The sequence below is a fragment of the Dendroctonus ponderosae genome, unplaced genomic scaffold, assembly GCF_020466585.1.
Source record: "Dendroctonus ponderosae isolate FM_Combo_2020 unplaced genomic scaffold, Dpon_F_20191213v2 Dpon_F_20191213_3, whole genome shotgun sequence".
In the NCBI taxonomy this organism is placed as follows: domain Eukaryota; kingdom Metazoa; phylum Arthropoda; class Insecta; order Coleoptera; family Curculionidae; genus Dendroctonus; species Dendroctonus ponderosae.
This window is the reverse complement of record NW_026018508.1, coordinates 5057179-5076451: the sequence shown is the minus strand read 5'-3', so window position 1 is coordinate 5076451 and position 19273 is coordinate 5057179. Positions and strand designations below refer to the sequence as shown.

At 32.3% G+C, this 19273-nt stretch overlaps 2 protein-coding genes and 1 long non-coding RNA gene across 42 annotated transcripts in view; 1 reads left to right on the top strand and 2 right to left on the bottom strand.

Moving 5' to 3' along the window:
- Positions 1 to 183: 183 nt before the first annotated feature.
- LOC109540268 (isoleucine--tRNA ligase, mitochondrial) lies at positions 184 to 11089 on the top strand. 2 transcript variants are annotated; one of them, XM_019908559.2, is made up of 14 exons: positions 184 to 458; positions 519 to 641; positions 2202 to 2349; positions 3886 to 4084; positions 4285 to 4398; positions 4637 to 4836; positions 4918 to 5087; positions 5335 to 5571; positions 7337 to 7509; positions 7715 to 7841; positions 7898 to 8196; positions 8642 to 8855; positions 10142 to 10579; positions 10797 to 11089. In XM_019908559.2, exons 1-14 carry the CDS (start codon positions 279 to 281, stop codon positions 11031 to 11033), a joined length of 2859 nt encoding a protein of 952 aa, XP_019764118.1. In that variant the 5' UTR covers positions 184 to 278; the 3' UTR covers positions 11034 to 11089. The 2 variants fall into 2 exon arrangements, with proteins under 2 accessions (XP_019764118.1, XP_019764119.1); XM_019908560.2 differs by lacking the exons at positions 184 to 458; positions 519 to 641 and adding an exon at positions 3271 to 3463 and having other exon boundaries at positions 2264 to 2349.
- The window catches only part of LOC109540269 (zinc finger protein 883), a 35180-nt gene continuing 26574 nt past the window's right edge, over positions 10668 to 19273 (bottom strand). For 38 of the 39 annotated variants that reach the window (XM_019908573.2, XM_048664898.1, XM_019908572.2 and 35 more), the window contains 7 exons: positions 16640 to 16740; positions 15838 to 16134; positions 14650 to 15002; positions 14115 to 14369; positions 13335 to 13577; positions 12895 to 13275; positions 10668 to 12377 (listed from right to left, as the gene is read on the bottom strand). In XM_019908573.2, coding sequence (XP_019764132.1) covers positions 12107 to 12377; positions 12895 to 13275; positions 13335 to 13577; positions 14115 to 14369; positions 14650 to 15002; positions 15838 to 16134; positions 16640 to 16740 — 1901 coding nt within the window. In that variant the 3' untranslated portion in view covers positions 10668 to 12106. The remainder of the gene's footprint in view (positions 12378 to 12894; positions 13276 to 13334; positions 13578 to 14114; positions 14370 to 14649; positions 15003 to 15837; positions 16135 to 16639; positions 16741 to 19273) is intronic. The other variant, XM_048664897.1, reaches the window with a different exon arrangement.
- Positions 17254 to 19014, bottom strand: LOC125503861. The gene is made up of 2 exons (XR_007281114.1): positions 18681 to 19014; positions 17254 to 17505 (listed from the first exon to the last, which is right to left on the bottom strand). It is a non-coding gene; the product is annotated as an uncharacterized LOC125503861 (long non-coding RNA).

The following is a 19273-nucleotide window of genomic DNA, read 5'->3' as shown; positions in this document are numbered from 1 at the left end:
TATCTCTATTAAGTAGGTTTTAGAACAAAATTTGGATTAATTTTTGGTCCCAATTAATAATCGAGTAAATTAAATCATAAATGTGTGGCAATGAGGTCAATTAATCACTTATCGTAGTGTTCTGAATTAGCATCATAGATGGTGCGACTGAAATACTTGCAACAGTATTAATTATTATGCACATCGATTTAAATTAAATTAACAGTGGAATCTGGGACATAACCCGACTTTATTAGTACATAACCACGTATTTTTTCGGTTTTCAACTTAATTTTAAAATGTTAAGATTTTCTCGGCAATTACTCTTTACAGCGCCTAAACCTGATATTCTCTGTTGCTGTAACAGCACAAGTTCCAAAAGCACTGGTTATAGTCACACTGTGTTATTGCCGAAAACCAAATTTCCATTACGAGTGGAAGGACAGAAATTAGTTGCAAAAGATAGGAATGTACATAAAGTAATTGAATTATAAGATATTCGCGTATGAATTACCCAGTAATTTGAGTTATTATTGAAGGTGGCAGGTTTTGACTCCCTGTACGATTGGCAGAGAAGTAACTTGAAGGGGCCGGAGTATATAATACATGATGGGCCGCCGTACGCCAATGGCAACCCCCATATGGGGCATGCTATTAACAAGGTCAATCTAAACAAAACAAACTGTTAATAAAAATAGTTTGGGCGGCATTGTATTCTGGACAATTTCAGCCACTCGAAATAATGAACCTTTACAAATTTTAACACCTTGTAATGTTAAGACTCAATTCAATTTTACTAAATTGTAAAGCAACAGCATTAAATACCATTTTTCGATGTAGATGTTATTTTGAAGACAGTTTACTATTACATTATTTTACCTTTTTAACAACAGATACAAACTCTACCTTTCTAAAATTTTGGCACACTTGTATATCCTTAAATAGGATGTCGGAATTAAAACTTAAAAATTCGCATTTTTTAAAACATGTTTTGTGACAAATCATTCTTTTTAGCTTATACTCTTCAGTTGTTAACACTATTAAATTCACTCTTGTGCACCCTTTATCAAATATGTTTCCTAGCAAAGTCGACACATTTTTTACTGTCGCTACGCCGGATAATAACATTATTATTATTATTTTACGTTATTACTAATCTAAAACTTTAATAATCGCGTCAGAAAAACTTTTTTACGATGCTATACTTAGTAAAACTGTATGTGGGTGTCTATTTATGCCTTGGTATTTGTAATATATGGGTACCCGTCGCTGTATTATTTACTTAAATTAACTTATTAAACAAAACATTCTTAAATTAATCTTCTTCGTAAAAATTATTTTGTACATAAATGTGTGTGAATTATTCCTTTAATAAAGTATGAGCATTTCTTAAATTCACTGAAAATATCCCCGATAGCACACAAATATTACAGTAATATTTTTTTTGAAATATTTACTGTAGATTGACGCGACCGATTCTTAAATATTTAAGAAATATTTCTTTTAAATATTTATTTGACATTTAACTCAGATATTTAAAAAATATATTTTTTTAAATATTTATTTGATATTTATATCAGATATTTAAAAAATATATTTTCTAAATATTTATTTGACATTTATATTAGATATTTGTTTCATTAATATTAATTAACAATTTTATTAGATTTTTTTCAATGGCCACCCCTTGGGTATTCCGCCAGGTCGATTTTTTAAATAGTGCAATATTTTTCTCAGCTCGATGATACTTTTTGATCTGATTGAAAATTGAGAAAATATGTTCTAAAGTTTGTTCACACTTATTAAAAATAATATATTAGTAACTTTTTGGTGGTAACACCGTTAATGGTGTTATATATAGGTACAAAAAGTATTATGTACTAAGAAACATTATTATTAATTTATTTGTGTCATTCCTTTTGCTATGAAATATTTACCAATCATATAAATATTTGGTAAATATTTATGTAATATTTTGTGCTATCTGGGATATTGGAAAATATGTAATTATTTTGCAGTAGCGAGACGTGATTAAGGCTATTTCTTCGATATAAAATAAAATTTTGTTTACAACTTACAACCTACTATATAGAAGGATTTATATACTTTGAATCCTATTTTCATGTAATACTCAATTAATTGTAGGTTCTATACTATAATATACTATAAATCAACTGTATTCTTCGTTTCTATTATATGAATTGAAACGAGGTATTTTGTAGATTCTAAAAGATATTATTTTGAGATATAAAATATTGGATAAAAAACAAGTCTACTATGTACCAGGGTGGGATTGTCATGGCTTGCCGATAGAATTGAAAGCTCTGTCTGGTAATAAAGATGCAGATCCAGTAGAAATTCGAAATAAAGGTTAGTCAATATATGATTATCGAGATGTAATAAAGCGATTTATTTAACGCATATTTAAGTAGATTAATGTTATTTATAACAAAACCGGGTTGCAATTGGAAAAATGGCTTGTAAAATGCATACGCGGATTGAAATAAATTTATCGGAAATTCAAGGGCTCGTTTTTTTGGAAAAGCGCTCGCGCAACTTTATTTTTGCTTGCGGCATTCCTGGCAGTAAATTAGGACCATCAACTCCATTTTTGCCATTCATGTCCAAAAAAGAATGTCAAAACAGTTACAAATCGTTAAAAAATCACGTTGGGTCAAATTTGTATAAAATGACGGGACATGAGAGAATAATTTCTACCACCAAAAAGTACTGGTATCTCGGAAAAAGGAGAAAACTATAACTTTGAAAACGTCATTTGAGAGCTTGGGTAATACCGCATCGTTTACCTTTTTTTAATATTTTTATATTTTCCATAGTAAAAGACGGGGAGGCCAATGTAGTTTTCAATACTACTAGTTTGAAAGATCATTTTAATTTCTTTTAAAGTCCATTTTCTGTTAGGAATTTTTCACAAACGAGATACAGCCGTTCTTTACCCTTATACCTTACACCCTGTGTTCTAGCAGACACATGAGAAAATTGGTTTTGTAATAAAAGTAAACTGCTTCTATTTTCATTTGAAGCACATCGAAAATAATGAATTGACATGAACTAATTGGCTTAGTTTCCATGTAATTATCACACAAAAATAGTAATAAAGTTAACTGTGTAAGCAATTCTAGGAACTTTATGCCGCGTGTCTTGATAGCAAATGTCCGCTGGCTAAAGTGATACGGCAGAACAAAACGAAAGAGGTTTTGGCTTAAAATAACTAAAGATATATAATTTAATTGTAATTGACAAACAGTTAATTTTTATATTTTTCCACAGCCGAAACACTGTTCTAATGAAACACAGAAAACCACCGCCAATAGAAAAAAATTGATTACATCTTGAGTTGAGCAGGAAAAAAATATAAGCGAGGAATCGAAAAGAGTAATATTCTTCAACGCAAACTCATCAAATCAAATCAATCAAATTGTTACTTCGTTATGACTATAGTGAATGGCTTATAGGATTAAAGGTTGAAGCAAATATGTAGTTACTCTCGAAAGAAACAGAGCAGAATAAACTATTGTTCTTAATCAAAATCACTTTGTGAACATGAAATGATAGATTTTTTTAAAGTCATCTGCCTATTCCGATATCGTAAAATAGGTTGGGCAATGCAGATTTAACTGTGGCAATCATGTACAAATGACGAGCTGTAAATCCTCTAAAACGTTTCAAATCGGCTAAATATTACGGTTTTGCACCTTTAGAAATCAGTTAGCGTTTACCGTTGGTCAGAAAACACATATTTTCGTTTCGTGAACCATTAATATTGTTTATTATAATTTCTTCATTCTGACGAAAAATTCAAGTCAAAATAATATTATACAGCAATAAATGTTATTAAATGGTAAGTACTAAACTATTAGATCCATAAGTGTAACGTGATTTTAGCCCGAACTTTCGCCGATAAAACGATTGCCCAGCAAAAGGACACATTTAGATCCTGGGGAGTTATAGGCGACTGGGATCATCATTATGAAACTAAACATGTTAGTTACATAGAAAACCAACTTAAACAATTTTTAAAGCTTTATGAGAATGGATACATATTTAGGGATGTGAAACCAATTTATTGGAGCCCATCATCCAGGTAGTGTGGAGTTTTGCGATAATTGAACCGTTTTATTTAAAAATCGTTCTGTAAAAAAAATTTTCCAGATATATATTTTCAATTATGCAAATACAGTCTCAAAACTACATGAAGCTAAGTTACATTGTTCAATATTAATGTTTATGTTGTTTCTAAATGAAGCGTGGCGTAGAAAAAGTATATGTATTATTTTTCGATAGGACTGCATTGGCTGAAGCTGAATTAGAATACAACGAAAAACATAAAAGTCCTAGTGTTTATGCTAGAGTACTAATAAAAGACATTCCTCAGGTTCCACAATTCAATGGAAAAAAGTAAGTTATTAATAAACACACTTAACTTGATGACTATTTTCACAAATTATCTTACACACTTCCTATAAGACACCGAATCAACTTTTTGTATACCATAACTGTTTAATGAGTAGAAATTCTCCAAATACCATTAAATACCATTTGTTAAATTTGTCATCGGACACACAGTAGATATTGTGCCATTCGTTTTCAGTAATTTTGTATTTGTCATAATTCAATAATTTTTTATCCCCTATAGAATTTATGGTATTTTTTGGACTACAACGCCTTGGACTTTACCAAGCAACCAAGCAGTGTGTTATAACAATTCTTTATCGTATTGCATAATTAAGAAGCCCGAAGAAGAAGAAAAAGACTTGTATATAATTGCCGCAGATCTTTTAGAAGCGTTTTGCAGTACAGTTAATTGCAATTATCAGCTGCTGGGAGTTCACTCAGGTATCTGACGCCTTATTCAATACAAATCCTGCTTGTTAAATCAGAATAGATAAAATCATACTTCTATGTCAATATTTTTAGGCGATATGCTGAAAGATGCAACATACTTTCACCCAATTTACAAGGAGCAAGTTTGTAAGTTTTTACACTCATCACATGCCACAAACGCTAAAGGAACAGGGTTGGTGCATGCAGCTCCAGCTCACGGCCCTGATGACTTTCTTGTTGGAATGCTACATAAGATGAAAATAGTAAGTATTGAAATACTGTTTTTCCTTCATCGACTTCTTATGCTTCAAACTTTTTCCAAAGAAAATGATTAAGATCCAAGAAATTCAGTATTATGTAGATGAATCAATCCAATGAGTAGGTACCTGGGTAGAATAATTCAAATAGTATTGATATATTTTATGTATATACTAATATGTTTTATCTAGATAATTTCATATTTTAAAATATTTAGATAGTTCAAGCTCTGTGATGAATTTGTTGCTGTAGGTGGACGTTGTGTCTGATGAAGGACTGTATAAATCAGAGGCAGGAGAGCCCTTTGCTGGCAAATACGTGCTGACCGAGGGAAATGAGACTGTAATTGAATACTTAAGGGATGATCTAATACATAAAAGCGATCTTACTCATAGCTATCCGTACGATTGGCGAACGAAAAAACCTGTAATCATCAAAGCCAGTAAACAGTGGTTTATTGACACTGACCGAATTAAGGACAGAGCAGCGGTAAGTTGGATATCGCTTAGTTTTTATGTATTACAGTCCCTGCGTTCTGAGCTAAACATCTCGCACAGAAATACTTAATTAATTTTGCTAATAATTGCTGGATCGATGAAACATTCTGTGAAATAATATCTGAAACATTTTGTTTGTAGCAAGAATTTGTTTCTATAAATGTACGCGTTTGGTGCCGCACAATACCTTCGCAACCTGATTTTCGTTAAGCATCTGAATTGGATTATCAAAATGCTATAAAAAAATTATATAAATTATATGAGAGTAACTTTTCGGTCGTACTTCATAATATTAGTCTGTTAATTAATAATCAATGCAATTATTTTAAAAAAATTGTTATTATTGAATCCTGCATTAAGCGTTATTAAAAGCATTCTACTCAAACCCGAAAGTATTGTATGCACATTCTGGAAGTAATGAAAAAAGTTGACTGTTAGTTTCAGAACGACAAAACCGACTGCATTCTATTTTACTCGTTTACTTGTTCAATACAAGGTGATTTAAAATTGGCGTGGTTCCTCTGGATGTGTTCTCTGGCGGTGTTTTACGATTACAGAAAAAATAGTAAAAAATATTAATTGTTATTAAAAACTGACAAATTTGCAAAAAACTATATCAGAAAGACGGTAACAATGTTTTTCAAGGTAATCTACCATATTAACATTATGTAAATACCGGTTGCTTCGTAATTATTGTATATTAAAAACTCCGAAAATCATGGAATTATGCAAAAAGTGACAATAAAATAGACAAAGATAAACGTTAATCTCAACAGGATTCGTTGAATGTCGGAACGTACTTTTTCGAAATGTCAATTAATGTCGTCACAACCTCGAATTGATATGTTTTCAAATAAACATACATTTGAGTCTTTAACTCCAAACAAGTTGGTGCATGTGTAATTTCCTTATCGAGCGGCTACTCGGCCTACTCTTCTCGAGCGGCTTCTCGTATTCGCTTAATTAACTCCTGCTCAATTAGTACCGGTGTTCAATAAGCCATTGGTTAATGTGTCCTTGTGCTGTGAGTATCTTACATGCGGAAGTAGGAATGTATCCCGTAGTCGGTATTTATTTGGTGCTTGGGAAAATGTCAGTTATTGCGCTCTGAGTCCCCTGGAAGGCTCTGCTTCAATTATATCCAATACTTGTTCCTCTGTGTCTGGAACCTAAACATCGATTGTAGTCCATTATCTTCCTGGAACCACTCTCCTCGCTCTTTGTTCTTACAGCTTCTGCTATGTTACTGTGAAAGGAGCTTCAAAGTAAGTTACATATTATTGTTATTATTTTTAATCTATCTGTTAATGACAAAAAAATAATTGCCGCTTTGACCTTTCTTCAAAAAATTGTAGAACAGAACTTTTTTAATATAAAAAATTTTCGTAACTTTAAGCAAAAACGGTAATTTTTAGTTTTGAATGCTTAAGTATTCCAATATGCTACCAAATAAACATGAGACAATTTCAAAATAATGCTTAATCTCAAAGTTGAACTTTCAAACGATTTTCAACTGTTAATTTCTTCTAGAAATTGTCGGAAAAAACATTTTCAATATTTTTTTCGTCCTCCAAATGACAAGAACTAGTCGAAAGCGCTTGACCTTAATTATACGCATACACCCTTCATTACAGAAACTTGTTTGATTGAATCTCCTATGCTTTTATTCGCTATTCGACTCCCTACAAAACTTTACCTTCCATCACACTTTGACTTGATTTCTAGACGTTGATATTTAATATGCATATTTTTTACAGCAACTTTTAGACACAGTAAAAATACAACCGCAGATCAGAAGTGAAATGTATAGAAAAGTAATGATAAATCAACTACAAAAGCGACCCTACTGGTGTATTTCACGCCAGAGAAAGTGGGGTGTTCCTATACCGGTATTTTATCATCACCAGACAAAAGAACCTCTTATTAATCAGTAAGTATTTACCAAAACCAACTGTTTAACTGTACTCTATATTAAAGTAGATGTATTGGATTGGTTCGCATAGAGCATATTTGTTGCTCTATGATATCTGTGCTGCTTTTTTTTATCTAAATTATAGCAAATCACCAAGAAAAACGAAATAGCTATAAGTTGACAATAAAATGTAGACTTAAGCGTGAATATTGTATAATTTCAGGAATATTATAGATCATCTTTGTGCGAAATTGCAAGAAAACGGATCAGATTTTTGGTGGCAGTTGCCACAAAATCAACTGTTACCCCCTGAATATTCAGACAAGGCCAAAGATTATATAAAAGGAGAGGTAAAATGCATACATATGGTAATAATAGATGTAATATAGTAAATCATAAATCATAGGATATTTTGGATATATGGTTCGATAGTGGCATATCGTGGTCTTACCTGTTCAACGATTCCCAAGTCGCCGACTTGTACCTGGAAGGTGTCGACCAATTTACCGGATGGTTTCAATCAAGCTTAATAACATCAACAGCCTTAAGAGATCGGTGTCCTTTTAAGGAGATTTTAGTACATGGATTTGCTGTTGATGAAAAGGGAGAAAAAATGTCAAAATCATTAGGAAATGTGGTAGATCCGGTGGACGTTGTTCTTGGTGGGAAAGCCGGCCAGAATGCTTACGGAGTTGATGTTTTACGGTAAAAAAAAAACAATTTCCTAAGGCTTTCAATATTTTATCATCATAAAATCCCAGGTGAAATTAACAAAACTTTTTGAAACTTGTTGGGCTCATTTCAATGCAGGAAATCAAGAGTTCATACGTTCATTACGACAAACACGAAATAAATTCACATTTCGAAACTATAGCCTTGCTAATATTATTTAGTCAATATATTTGTGAGTTGAGTGAGTTGTAAATATTTTCGGTTATTAATTTAGACAGTTGATTTTTGCAGTGCAAAGCTGGCTTATACAAGTATTTTATGAAATATGAAAATTTTCAATGGCAAAACATTTTTGTTCGATTAGTCCGATCCCGTATAATTTATTCCTGAAATATCAGTCGAAGTGTTTTCTCGAAACACACTTTTGTACTCAGATTTAGTTGATCAAAAATTTTATAACAGTAACGGTTTTTTATAGATGGTGGGTAGCTTGCCATGCAAATCAGACGACAATGGCATCAGTCAGTACCAACATTTTGAATCAATCGAAAGATGAAGTGCAAAAAATTCGGAGCATTTTAAGATTTGCGATTAGTGCATTATCCGATTACCAATACGATGAAGAAGATTTCCAACATACTCGTTTAGTTGATCGGTACATATTGCATCTATTGTATCAAATCCATGGAAAGGTAAGTCTACTCACAACGATTGAGCTCATATTTAAAGAACTCCCAAATACTCGTTTTACGCATCTAATGCCGCAACAATTCTCACCATGCATTTGATAATTCTCATTGAAACACCAATCTATTAGTTTTAACATAACTTACATTTTTTCAGTTTCTAGTATTTGTGTTCAATGTTGATACCCAAAAACACTGTCTGTACATCGTAAACACCGTTCTTATGGATAAGCAAACCCGTTGTAAGCAGAAAACATGATGGTCCATCGCGTGAATATTTAACATCCTCCCGAGATTTGTTATTCGTTTAGTCGTTTACGGGTGTTTTTTTGCTTTGTTTGTTGTATAGAATTTCTAACCTTCTGGAACGACTGGGATATCGATAAAAATTTACCTAAAACATGAATACTTTCTATGCCAGATAGTGCAGTTGTTATTGCTTTATCCCTATAACCAGTTTATTGACTTTTTATATTCTCTTACTGGAATGTTAACTTTAACGAATGAATCTTATTCGTGTGTTCGTTATGCCTATCAGAATTTCTAGGTTTTGGATAACCAGGAAATCAAACTTTTTTCAAACAAAATTTTCTCTTAGTTCAGTTTATTTTTAAACGAATTGTATTTTGAAATTTTTCGATATACAGGGTGTCCCACGAATATGATATGCTATCCTATCAAATTACCATAAATTTGAGTTCTAAAGGACACTTTCTATGTATGAAGTTTTATTCCTTTCTTTAACTGTTTTGAGAATATTTGCATACATCTGTTCAAATGACAAAATATTCGGCAGTTGGAGTTTGCAGAATCGTAAAAAAGGTAATTTACTTAGGGAATTTTATTAACGTTATTTTTTAAGAAATTTTATATACCAAAATTGATATATTTTTTAGGAACAATCTGTATAAATGAGGACCTGATACATGCTTGCCCAAGTAAATTAAATCTTTCTACGACCGCAAATTCCATTTGCCGAATATTTTGCCATTTGTCCTTTAAAATAATTAAATGGATATATTTCCAAAACCGTTACCGATAGGTTGTAAAAGTGTCCCTTGGAAAAAATATTTAAAATGTATAAAACAGCCACTTAGAATGACCTGAAATTGATCGGAATTCTAATCCCATATCGGTGTGTAGTTCTCATTGGGATGCCGCGCTGCTCTGTTCGAAGCTTGAGAACAATTAACTCTTGAAACTAGAAAATATTTAATTAAGTAACTCAAAATGCAATCTTAGGCAAAAAGCTCTGCATCGATCGCAATATACCTTACACTATTCTATTTCAGATTAAATCCCACATAGAATCGCACAACTTCCACCAGATCAACTTTTTGTTAATCCCACTGCTGGTAAACCAAATCTCCGCCTTGTATTTCACCTCCATCAAAGATAGACTTTACTGTGAACCCGCCAGTAGCGTCTCGCGGAGGTCGGCTCAATATACTTTATTCCAACTTTATTTCGCCCTATCGGAAATGGTCGGAGGCATATTGCCCCATCTCGTGGAGGAGAGCTACTCATATTTGCCACAAAAAAGCGACAGAACATTTTTTACATCTCCTAGACCACTGCCGAGAAAGTTATGGACAAATACTGAGATTGAAAAAGTTATGGAGGTAATTTTGAACATTAGAAACGCAATTAATCAGAATAGCGGTGAAGAAAGCGCTTTGAAACTTGATATTAAAGTGGAGCTTGCCGCGCCGGAATACCACACATTACAGGTAGGTTTTCTTCCATTAACCTTGACGAGTATATTATAATATATTATTATACCCTTTTTCCTGTGAACTTGAAAATAACTTGCACTGGTCTTGATATCAAAATGTATTATGTTGGTATATTCACATATTAACAATTATTCGGTATAACTCTAATTATACTCATTTATCTACCCTATACTAATATCAATTCCTATTTAATTGTACATTGATTTCTCAGCCTTATTTCGCCTTCAATCAAGACATAATGGACATTCTTCAAGTAGCATCGATAGGCATATGCCAAAACACTTCATCAGACGAAACTATAAAAGTTTCCGCTTCAAAAAGCCACAAATTAAATTGCCCTAGATGTAGGCTATGTCGCTCTAATGCCGAAAATCAACTATGTCCACGATGCCAAATTATTGTTGAAGACTTCGATGTGAATAAAAATATCAACATAAAAAATGTGTGATTTTAAATAATGTACGAAGGTACGATTTTAAATAATATACACAAATGTGTATCAAATATATAGTGTTTTATTTGACAGCCTAATTAACTGACATCTAGGTTTAAACATGATAATGAATTAAGATTCTTAAAATAGTTTCAGATTTACACAAAACTTCCCATTAAATACTACTAATACAAATAATTAGTCATTCAGAAACTATTTCTAACACGGGAAATATTAAATGGGATACAAATAGACGAAAAACAATTGGTTAATTCTACATCAGAAAAATAATTAATCCATCTGAAGCATTAAAATAGGATCCATATCCTCAAAATTTACAAAAAAATAATAACAGTCAACACTCTATCATAAAAACTAACTAATAGTTTAACTTGGGTACTAACCTATTATTTCACAAACTAAACTGAGTTGCTTTAATAACCGGGTTAAAAATGCATATTGTACATATTTCTTGCGTAATTCAACCATCAAAGGTAATTCATTACAACGCCAGCCGCACCTGACCGTCTCATAACGTCTCAAAAAATCGATACTGTTAAGGCATGTTAACAAAGTGCCTAAAAGTAACAAATAGTAATTAATTCAAAGTTGAAGACTTTGAATTAATCAAAAATGTCCATGTATCAAAGAGCAGCAAATATATACATAAAATAAAAAGAAATACAAAGCCAACGTTGAAATGAGTATACTTAAAGAAATATGCATAGGTAAAAATGGATAACATTTTATAAAGAAATCGATGCTGCAGAAGAAAAAATGTCATCATTAACAATGCTACATAAAATTGCCTGTTCCTTCTTTAAATGCCCCCAAAAATCAACTGTCCTAGGACACCGGTCATTGTCCAAAAATGTATGTATTTAAAACGAAAATTAGTAAAAACTAGAGAACTTGAAACTTAGATATCGTAGTTTAATTTCAGCGTCTTTTGTTCTGTTTTGAAAATTGGTGAATTTCAACGAAAAAGTGGTTGCAATTTCTCGATAAATCTATAGACAAAAGTTGTGTTGTAAGGTGGACATAGTCTTGGTAGAGGCAAGCGTTGTATAGAATTACCGTAACAAATATTAATCAGTTATTCGATCATTATTTGATGGGGAGAAAGTATTATTTGATGTGCCCGGCAAATCTAACACGTGAACAGTCATGTGCCTGTTCAGCGAGCTTTTCAATGTAAATGTTTTGCCACATATATTACATACGTGTTCTTTTTGTCCAGTATGAGTGTCTTCGTGTGCAGTTAGACTCCATTTGCTTGCAAACGTCTTTGAGCAATATTCGCATTGGTATAAACTAAAGTGTGTTTGGTTGATATGCCTAGATAAACTGTCTTTGTATCTGAAATATAAATGGAATGAGTCAATAATCCACATCATTAAAGACATGAGATGGTTGATTTCTAAATTGACACTTATTTTAACTGTATGTAGAAGTTATTAACACGTTTCCAAATCATTTTTCACAAAAAATAAAATTTTGATGTAGAACAAAATGTTGAAATGCTGGCTGACGCATAAATTTCTTACTGATTGCACGTTTTATCTCTTTTGTGCTGTTATTGCCACAATTGTCTTAAACTTCTTGCGTTTAGATCTAAGCGATCTTATTTCAGATTCTTCCGTTTAGGTAACAAAAAAAATTGTTGAAAATGTTTGGTTCAATGACTGCTATATGTAGTTAAAAAAAAGCATCAACTTAGAATTCATCCTGTATATGTGAGACAGGAAAGTTTAATCTTTTTCCCTTTGATTCCTCAACAGTTAAAATTAGTTGAAAATATTATTATTAAATAATTAAAAAATATATATTAAAGAAGTATGTTATTTAAGTAAATGTAAGAATGCAGTATACATACTGGAATTGCTTTCCACAGTCTGCACATTTAAATATTGCCTTCTTCTTTCCAAAGTGATATTGTAAATGTTGTGAAATATTAGACACATTTTTTCCACAAACATAACATAAAGTCCCAAATCCGCAACGGTACTTGTGAGCTTTGTGGGAACTAGGCAGCTGAAACGTTTTTCCACACGGATCACACTTTGAAATTTTCAGTTTGTATTTACAAACGTGCTTGTTAAACTCTTTCTTAGTCTCAAAAATTTTATGGCACTTGGCACAGCAAAATCTGCAAGTGTGCTGTTCTAGATCAACACTAGATTTTAATTTTTGTTGGCAATGTCTGCAAGTAACGTAGTCTTTATTCAGACTGTAGTGTTTTCCGTAAGGCATGTCGCTAGAACAAAATAGTATGCGATGCAAAATGCAATTAATACCTTTAAAGTAATAACTTACTTCTCGTGATGGAATGTATGTCTCTTTAGAGCTTCGGGATTCGAATAACTTTTTGCGCAGTATTTACATTTGAAAGGTAAATCATCTGACATGGTGTGACTTAATTTGTGGTAGTCAAAGTTAGCTTGTCTAAAAAATCCTTTTCCACACTCCTCGCATTTGTATGGCGATTCTTTTTTATGAGAAAGTTGATGAAATTTTAAGTGATTTCTTCCCAAGAAAATTCGATTGCAGATGTTGCATCTTAAAATAATTAAAATTACACAATAGCCACCCACGTTTTTAAAGAAACGCTTCATTAGTGCGTTGCAACAATACTTTAAGAAAAGTAATATATTATAAAATTTGCTGATTTCGTTAGTTTGCACAAATGGCTTGAAATAATCTGATTTGTACTAATTATTCAGTTTCATTTTTTCCTTTTAACCGTAGATACAATTCTAAAAGAAAATAAAAGCGTTTCTTTTATTTACCACTCGGGTAAATATTGATTGAGTTGTCTACAATTGAAACGGTTCTTGTAGTTTCAATTCACAAACCGGGTGCCTCTCAATAAAATTGTTCTACAATTTCAAATTTGAACTCCATTAATTGTACATTTAATTGAATTGTATCTCCGTTAACTTTGATATTTGGGAGAAGTGACAAATTGAAATAACGCTTATTTTTTCAACTGTCCTATTTACTATGAAAAATAAATCCGATTGTCCATTATAAAAAAAAATTACTCGCTAATTTTTTTAAGTGCGATTATTATTAAAAACCACTTTACTTTCTTACCGATAATTTCCTTCTTGTCGATGCTGTCTTACATGGATAAAAAACGCTTTTGAATCAAATTCTTCCGAACAAAACGGACAAACATGAGAGACCGGCTGTCGATTAAATAGGCTCACATTATTTTTCGGCCGTGCGAAAAATCTCACTTTTTGGTTAAATTTCGGAGCTGCTTTCAGGTACCGTTGCAGAGAGTTGTGACTCTGACAATGTCGCTTTAGTTCCAGAGCAGAAAACTGCTTTAAGCATATCGGGCAACTAAAAGTTTTTATGATTTGACGAATATTAATAATTAAATGCAAAATGTTGACAGCGATTCTTTTAAGGAGCAAAAAGGGCAATATTTAATTGACTTGTGACTACCATTAATTCTAATTGGTTATTATCTCCTTTTTGAAATTTCCAAATATCAAAAAGTTTGGAAATTATCTAGAAATCTCTGATTTTTTGTTGTATATAGAACTTTTATCTGATTTAATGCATATTGTGTAATGGGAATTCAATTTAAACCATTGAAGAATCGTTCCAAAATATGTACCTGTGTTGAAATGTTTGATTGCCTTCTTCTCTCTTCCTTTTCCTAACACTTTGTGGTTCAATTTCAGGCTGAGGCGAACTCGCTACATCATCATCCGACAATTCTTGAATATCATCAACAGCTATACTAAAGTCAGTTGTGCTTTCGGGTATTAAAACACTTTCATGTCCAGTTTCATTATCTTCCGTACACGATTCTTCAGATTTCACAATTTCCACGGATTCACAATTTTCAGTTAATAAGGATTTCAAAATGGTACTACTCTTCTCGTACTTCTGTTTAAATAGATGAGCGCACACCAATAAATCTAAACAGGCCTGGCAAATATGTTTAGGTAGTCTAGAGTTTTCGTGCTGAAATTGGAACAGTATCACTATTGATTTTGTAAATGGTGTATGAGTAGATAGAGATTAATTGCCCTAATCTTATATATTTTGGGTCGCTTTCAGGACAAGTCACATTATGGCAAATAGTAGTTTTCGATGCAAGGGCGAAAAGCGTCATTTTTCGAATGACGACGGCGTTTGATACCCGAGACGAAGTCGAGGTTGTCAATTTGTCAGTTCGAAAAACGGATTTTGTCCCTCGTACCGAACGGTATTTTTTATTCGGATGAACGACATAACACGAATCATAAGTTATAATAAATACAAATTGCCAAATATAAATGACGTCAACTTCATATTTTAAATTTGATGTCAATGCCACTTTTGAAATTGTCACGTTTTGACGTTTGTAATTTTTCAAAAGTGTACATTTGTAAGCATCTACAAGTAAAATAATGAGTGTTGAAAATTCAAGTGCTGTTTTCACCGTATGATGTTTGGAATAAGTTGCATATTTTGCATGACATTTGCACTATTTAAAAAGACCGAGGTCTGCGTGCGGCAACATTGGCGAGCCCAGAAAAATAGACCATTAGAACGACTTTGAGACTGAACTGAACTGATAATCCTACGTAATTAGTAAAAAAAGCATGTCGGTTAGTTTTTAGTGAAAAAAAATATGACAGTTCAATTTGTCACATTTACTTTTGCGCGCATGTGTGTAAAGTTCGTGCATAAAAGAAAAACTAATGAACAGTAAAGAAAAGTGCTTCTTTATGATCATCGATACTGATCGAAAAATTGCAGTTTTTGATTCATTCGAATAAAGCAAATATTAAGCTATTACGTCACTAATTCATACCTCTTCAACATGTTCTCCTGTTAATTTTTCGAAAGCTACAACAACATCGATTGTACTTTGATCATCAAGAGTGATAATTGAAAAGAAATTCCACATTTGGGGCGAATTCTCCAGACACAATCGGCATAGGTTACTAGTTATATTGATGGATAAAGATGTGTCATCAGTGGGAAGTTCCAAGTTTTCCACTGGGTGGTCTTCGTTGAGCAACGTCGAGTTGGATTCATTAGCAAGTGTCTTGAGTTCATACACAACATTGTTTTTAGATTGGTCATCCATACTAGATACTCCAATGTCCTTAAATGTCAAATAAACTATTAGGCACTTTGGGAGTTCGTATTTCTAATAAGATTGCCTCAATAAAATGACCATTTACACATAGCTTAAATATACTAATCCAGAAACACCCACGAAGGTTCATCAAATTTAAACTGGATTTATTTTTTTAATGCCAGACGCAGACCTGACCCAAGTTGGGTTTCAACTAACCTGGGTGGACTTTTGTTGAATTCCGTTAGGTACCCTAAGTATAAAATACACTATGAACGAAAAAGCATGCATCTGCAAGTTTTTGGCCAAGGAGTAAATCCATTGACATTTATAAGATTTGCGACACAATGAGTCGGAGAAAAGAAATAGTAATTCTAGAGCAGAAAATTATGGAGAACATTAGTATGTTTTTATAAATATTGTAAAACAAAGCGCGGCAATTAAAAAAATAAATCAGTCCCGTTGAAATTGGATATACCGTCGTATAGTCGATGGGTTATTTTGAATAAAATTTAGTGTAAATTGCACTGACCATGTGATATTCTGTGACCGCTGGTTTGGCCAATAATTCAGATCCTACATTCTGAGGTGCCAAATCTATAATCGGAGGATCTTCCGAATTTGCGGGCTCTCCTAAAAAAAACACGTCTTTAAAGATAATTGGCATATTAGGAACAAAAATATAGTCATAAATAAGTTATTCAATTCGAAAACATATAAGTTGCAATCTGAATGTATAACACAGGTTCAAGCTAATTGTCTTGAAAGAACCATAAGGTTTATTGCGCCCTTTTACTCTCTTTTATAAAACTAAAATGCAATACATCACCACATTATCTATAATAATTTTCATATCGGTTGAGGTTGCCACACATTATCTGGGGAAGGAAATGAAGACAAAAACCATGTTTTTCTTTAATAACTAGTTTTTATGCACAATATATATCTAAATTTGTACGAATCCAATCGTGCATGGTTATTAATGTTTTGCACAAAATAAACTAAAAACGTTTACAGTGTAACACCCTAGGCAAGAAATAGGGGATAGACAACTATGCTGCACAAGGTTTTTTGTTCATGAAAAGTATATATTAGGGAAGTTTCTTCTTTCATTGGCTGCATTCGAAATAAAAACGTAATACATAGTACATATATAATTTTATTTTATTTTATATGTAATAATTTACAGAAATAAACAATATGTTTAAATAATTACTACTTTTGCCAAGAAACAATATTGGAATTGTATTGCTGTTAATTTTTAACCGGTTTCTTACTCCAATGTAAAGAGCGTCTATATCAAAATGAGCACGGCAGATTCGATACGTTTCTTACTCTACCTCTATCCATTTGCTTAAAGTCCGAATGACCAATATTTTTAATCCAGACATTCATAAGCTGAAAGTGATCGAATACTAATTACTTTAAATACTTACATACCTACTAAATATAATGGCACATGATAATGAAACATAAACCTATTTTTCAATCTTTGTCGGGGGTTGCTCAGTTTGCTTTATCTATCCTAGAAATAAGGTGTTACCCAACCGCTTTAATTTCACCTTTTTTCATTATACAGTTTCATTATTTCATATATGTACTGATCTGTCCCAAGCTTCTTAACAGTAACACTTTTTGTCTCGTAAAGTGAATTGGTATTTGACAGAGAAAAATAAGAAAAATAAAATGTCTGTACTTTGAAATTTTTAAGAAAATGTTACGAATCAACCTCAATATGGCTTGTATTGAAATGAACTCATTTAATGACGTCAGTGCCAAAAGGCTTGGGACAGACTACATTTATTGCTTATAAAAATATCAATATCCCCAGTGAGCAACTTATTAAGAGGTTATTGGCTAAATCATAGATTTTAAGGAAAAAAGTTATTATAAAAGTGACTAAGGGCTAAGCTGCAACAGTAAATTTTAGAAAAAATCTTTTGCGGTTTTAGTAAAAATAAGGTAGGTCGATTCAGTCGATTCCTGAGGTAATTTTACGTAAATTTGGATTAACGTTTGATGCTCTAGCTAATCAAATAAAGTGATGGAATATTAGTACAAAAAGGTATCTATCTATTCATCTCCGGATTGGCCAAGGAAAACACTATTTAGAAACTCTAATATGTACGCATTTGCGATTGTATCTTTGGAAATCACAGAGCGGGTTTTTTAAAATCGAACAACTTTTACTTCCTTCAATTTATCTGCAATGTTTTAAATGCAATGATATATATTTATTATAGTTATATATGTTTAACTGGATAGAAAAGTCTAAAAAATGGAACAAAAAGGCAACATCCTCAAATCGATATTATGTTTCTGCATTTTCTTTAAATCACTTGATTAATAACTTATTTTCTTTAAAATACATATGTAGAATTAATAGATTGTCAGAAACAGTCTACGATCTCTTAGCTGCTCAGTAAGTACTTTCATTTAAAACAGTACATATATTTTTTACATAATCAGTAAACTATTAAAATATCTAGCGTTAGACAGGGTGATTCGTTGAAGGTGGCAATACAAGCTGGTGGTAGATGAACTCCGCTTTTTAATTTGATGATTAAACATACCTCCAATTGCCTGCTAAAAGTAAATCCTTGAATGGCATCTACGTTTCGGAACGACTGATTGATTGAAAATTAACACCCGCTGATCAATAAGTGGTTTGGTTGGTAAGTTCGGTTTTAAGCTCAGTTTTAGATAACAAACCTCACACATCTTGCGAGTCCCTTGCAGAACTAGCAAACATAGTTCTTGCATAGATAGGTACATAGATCTTGGTCTTGTAAACCCAAATATAGTCTTAATTCTTTTTGGTAAGAGCAAGACGGGTCTCGCTTATAAAGAGTGAGTATTGCCCCTCTTCAAAAACCAAAGCTATATAACGCGTATGGTACAAAATTTACTTACCGCCGCATCACTTGGAAAAATGTGCATTGGCCATTGTTACTGTTTTGACAATTAGGGACACAACAAGCGAAAACCATGTATAATGTCTTTTCAAAAACTAGCACAACAATGAATAAAATAGATAGTTCTGGTCTCGTTTATGCCCGACGAAATTCTCCAATTTGTTGGATGTTTAACTTAAAACTTCGGTTGCACAATACCAGGTATTTATACGCGGGGATAAGATTGTATCGAGCTATTTGCTGCTACGTCT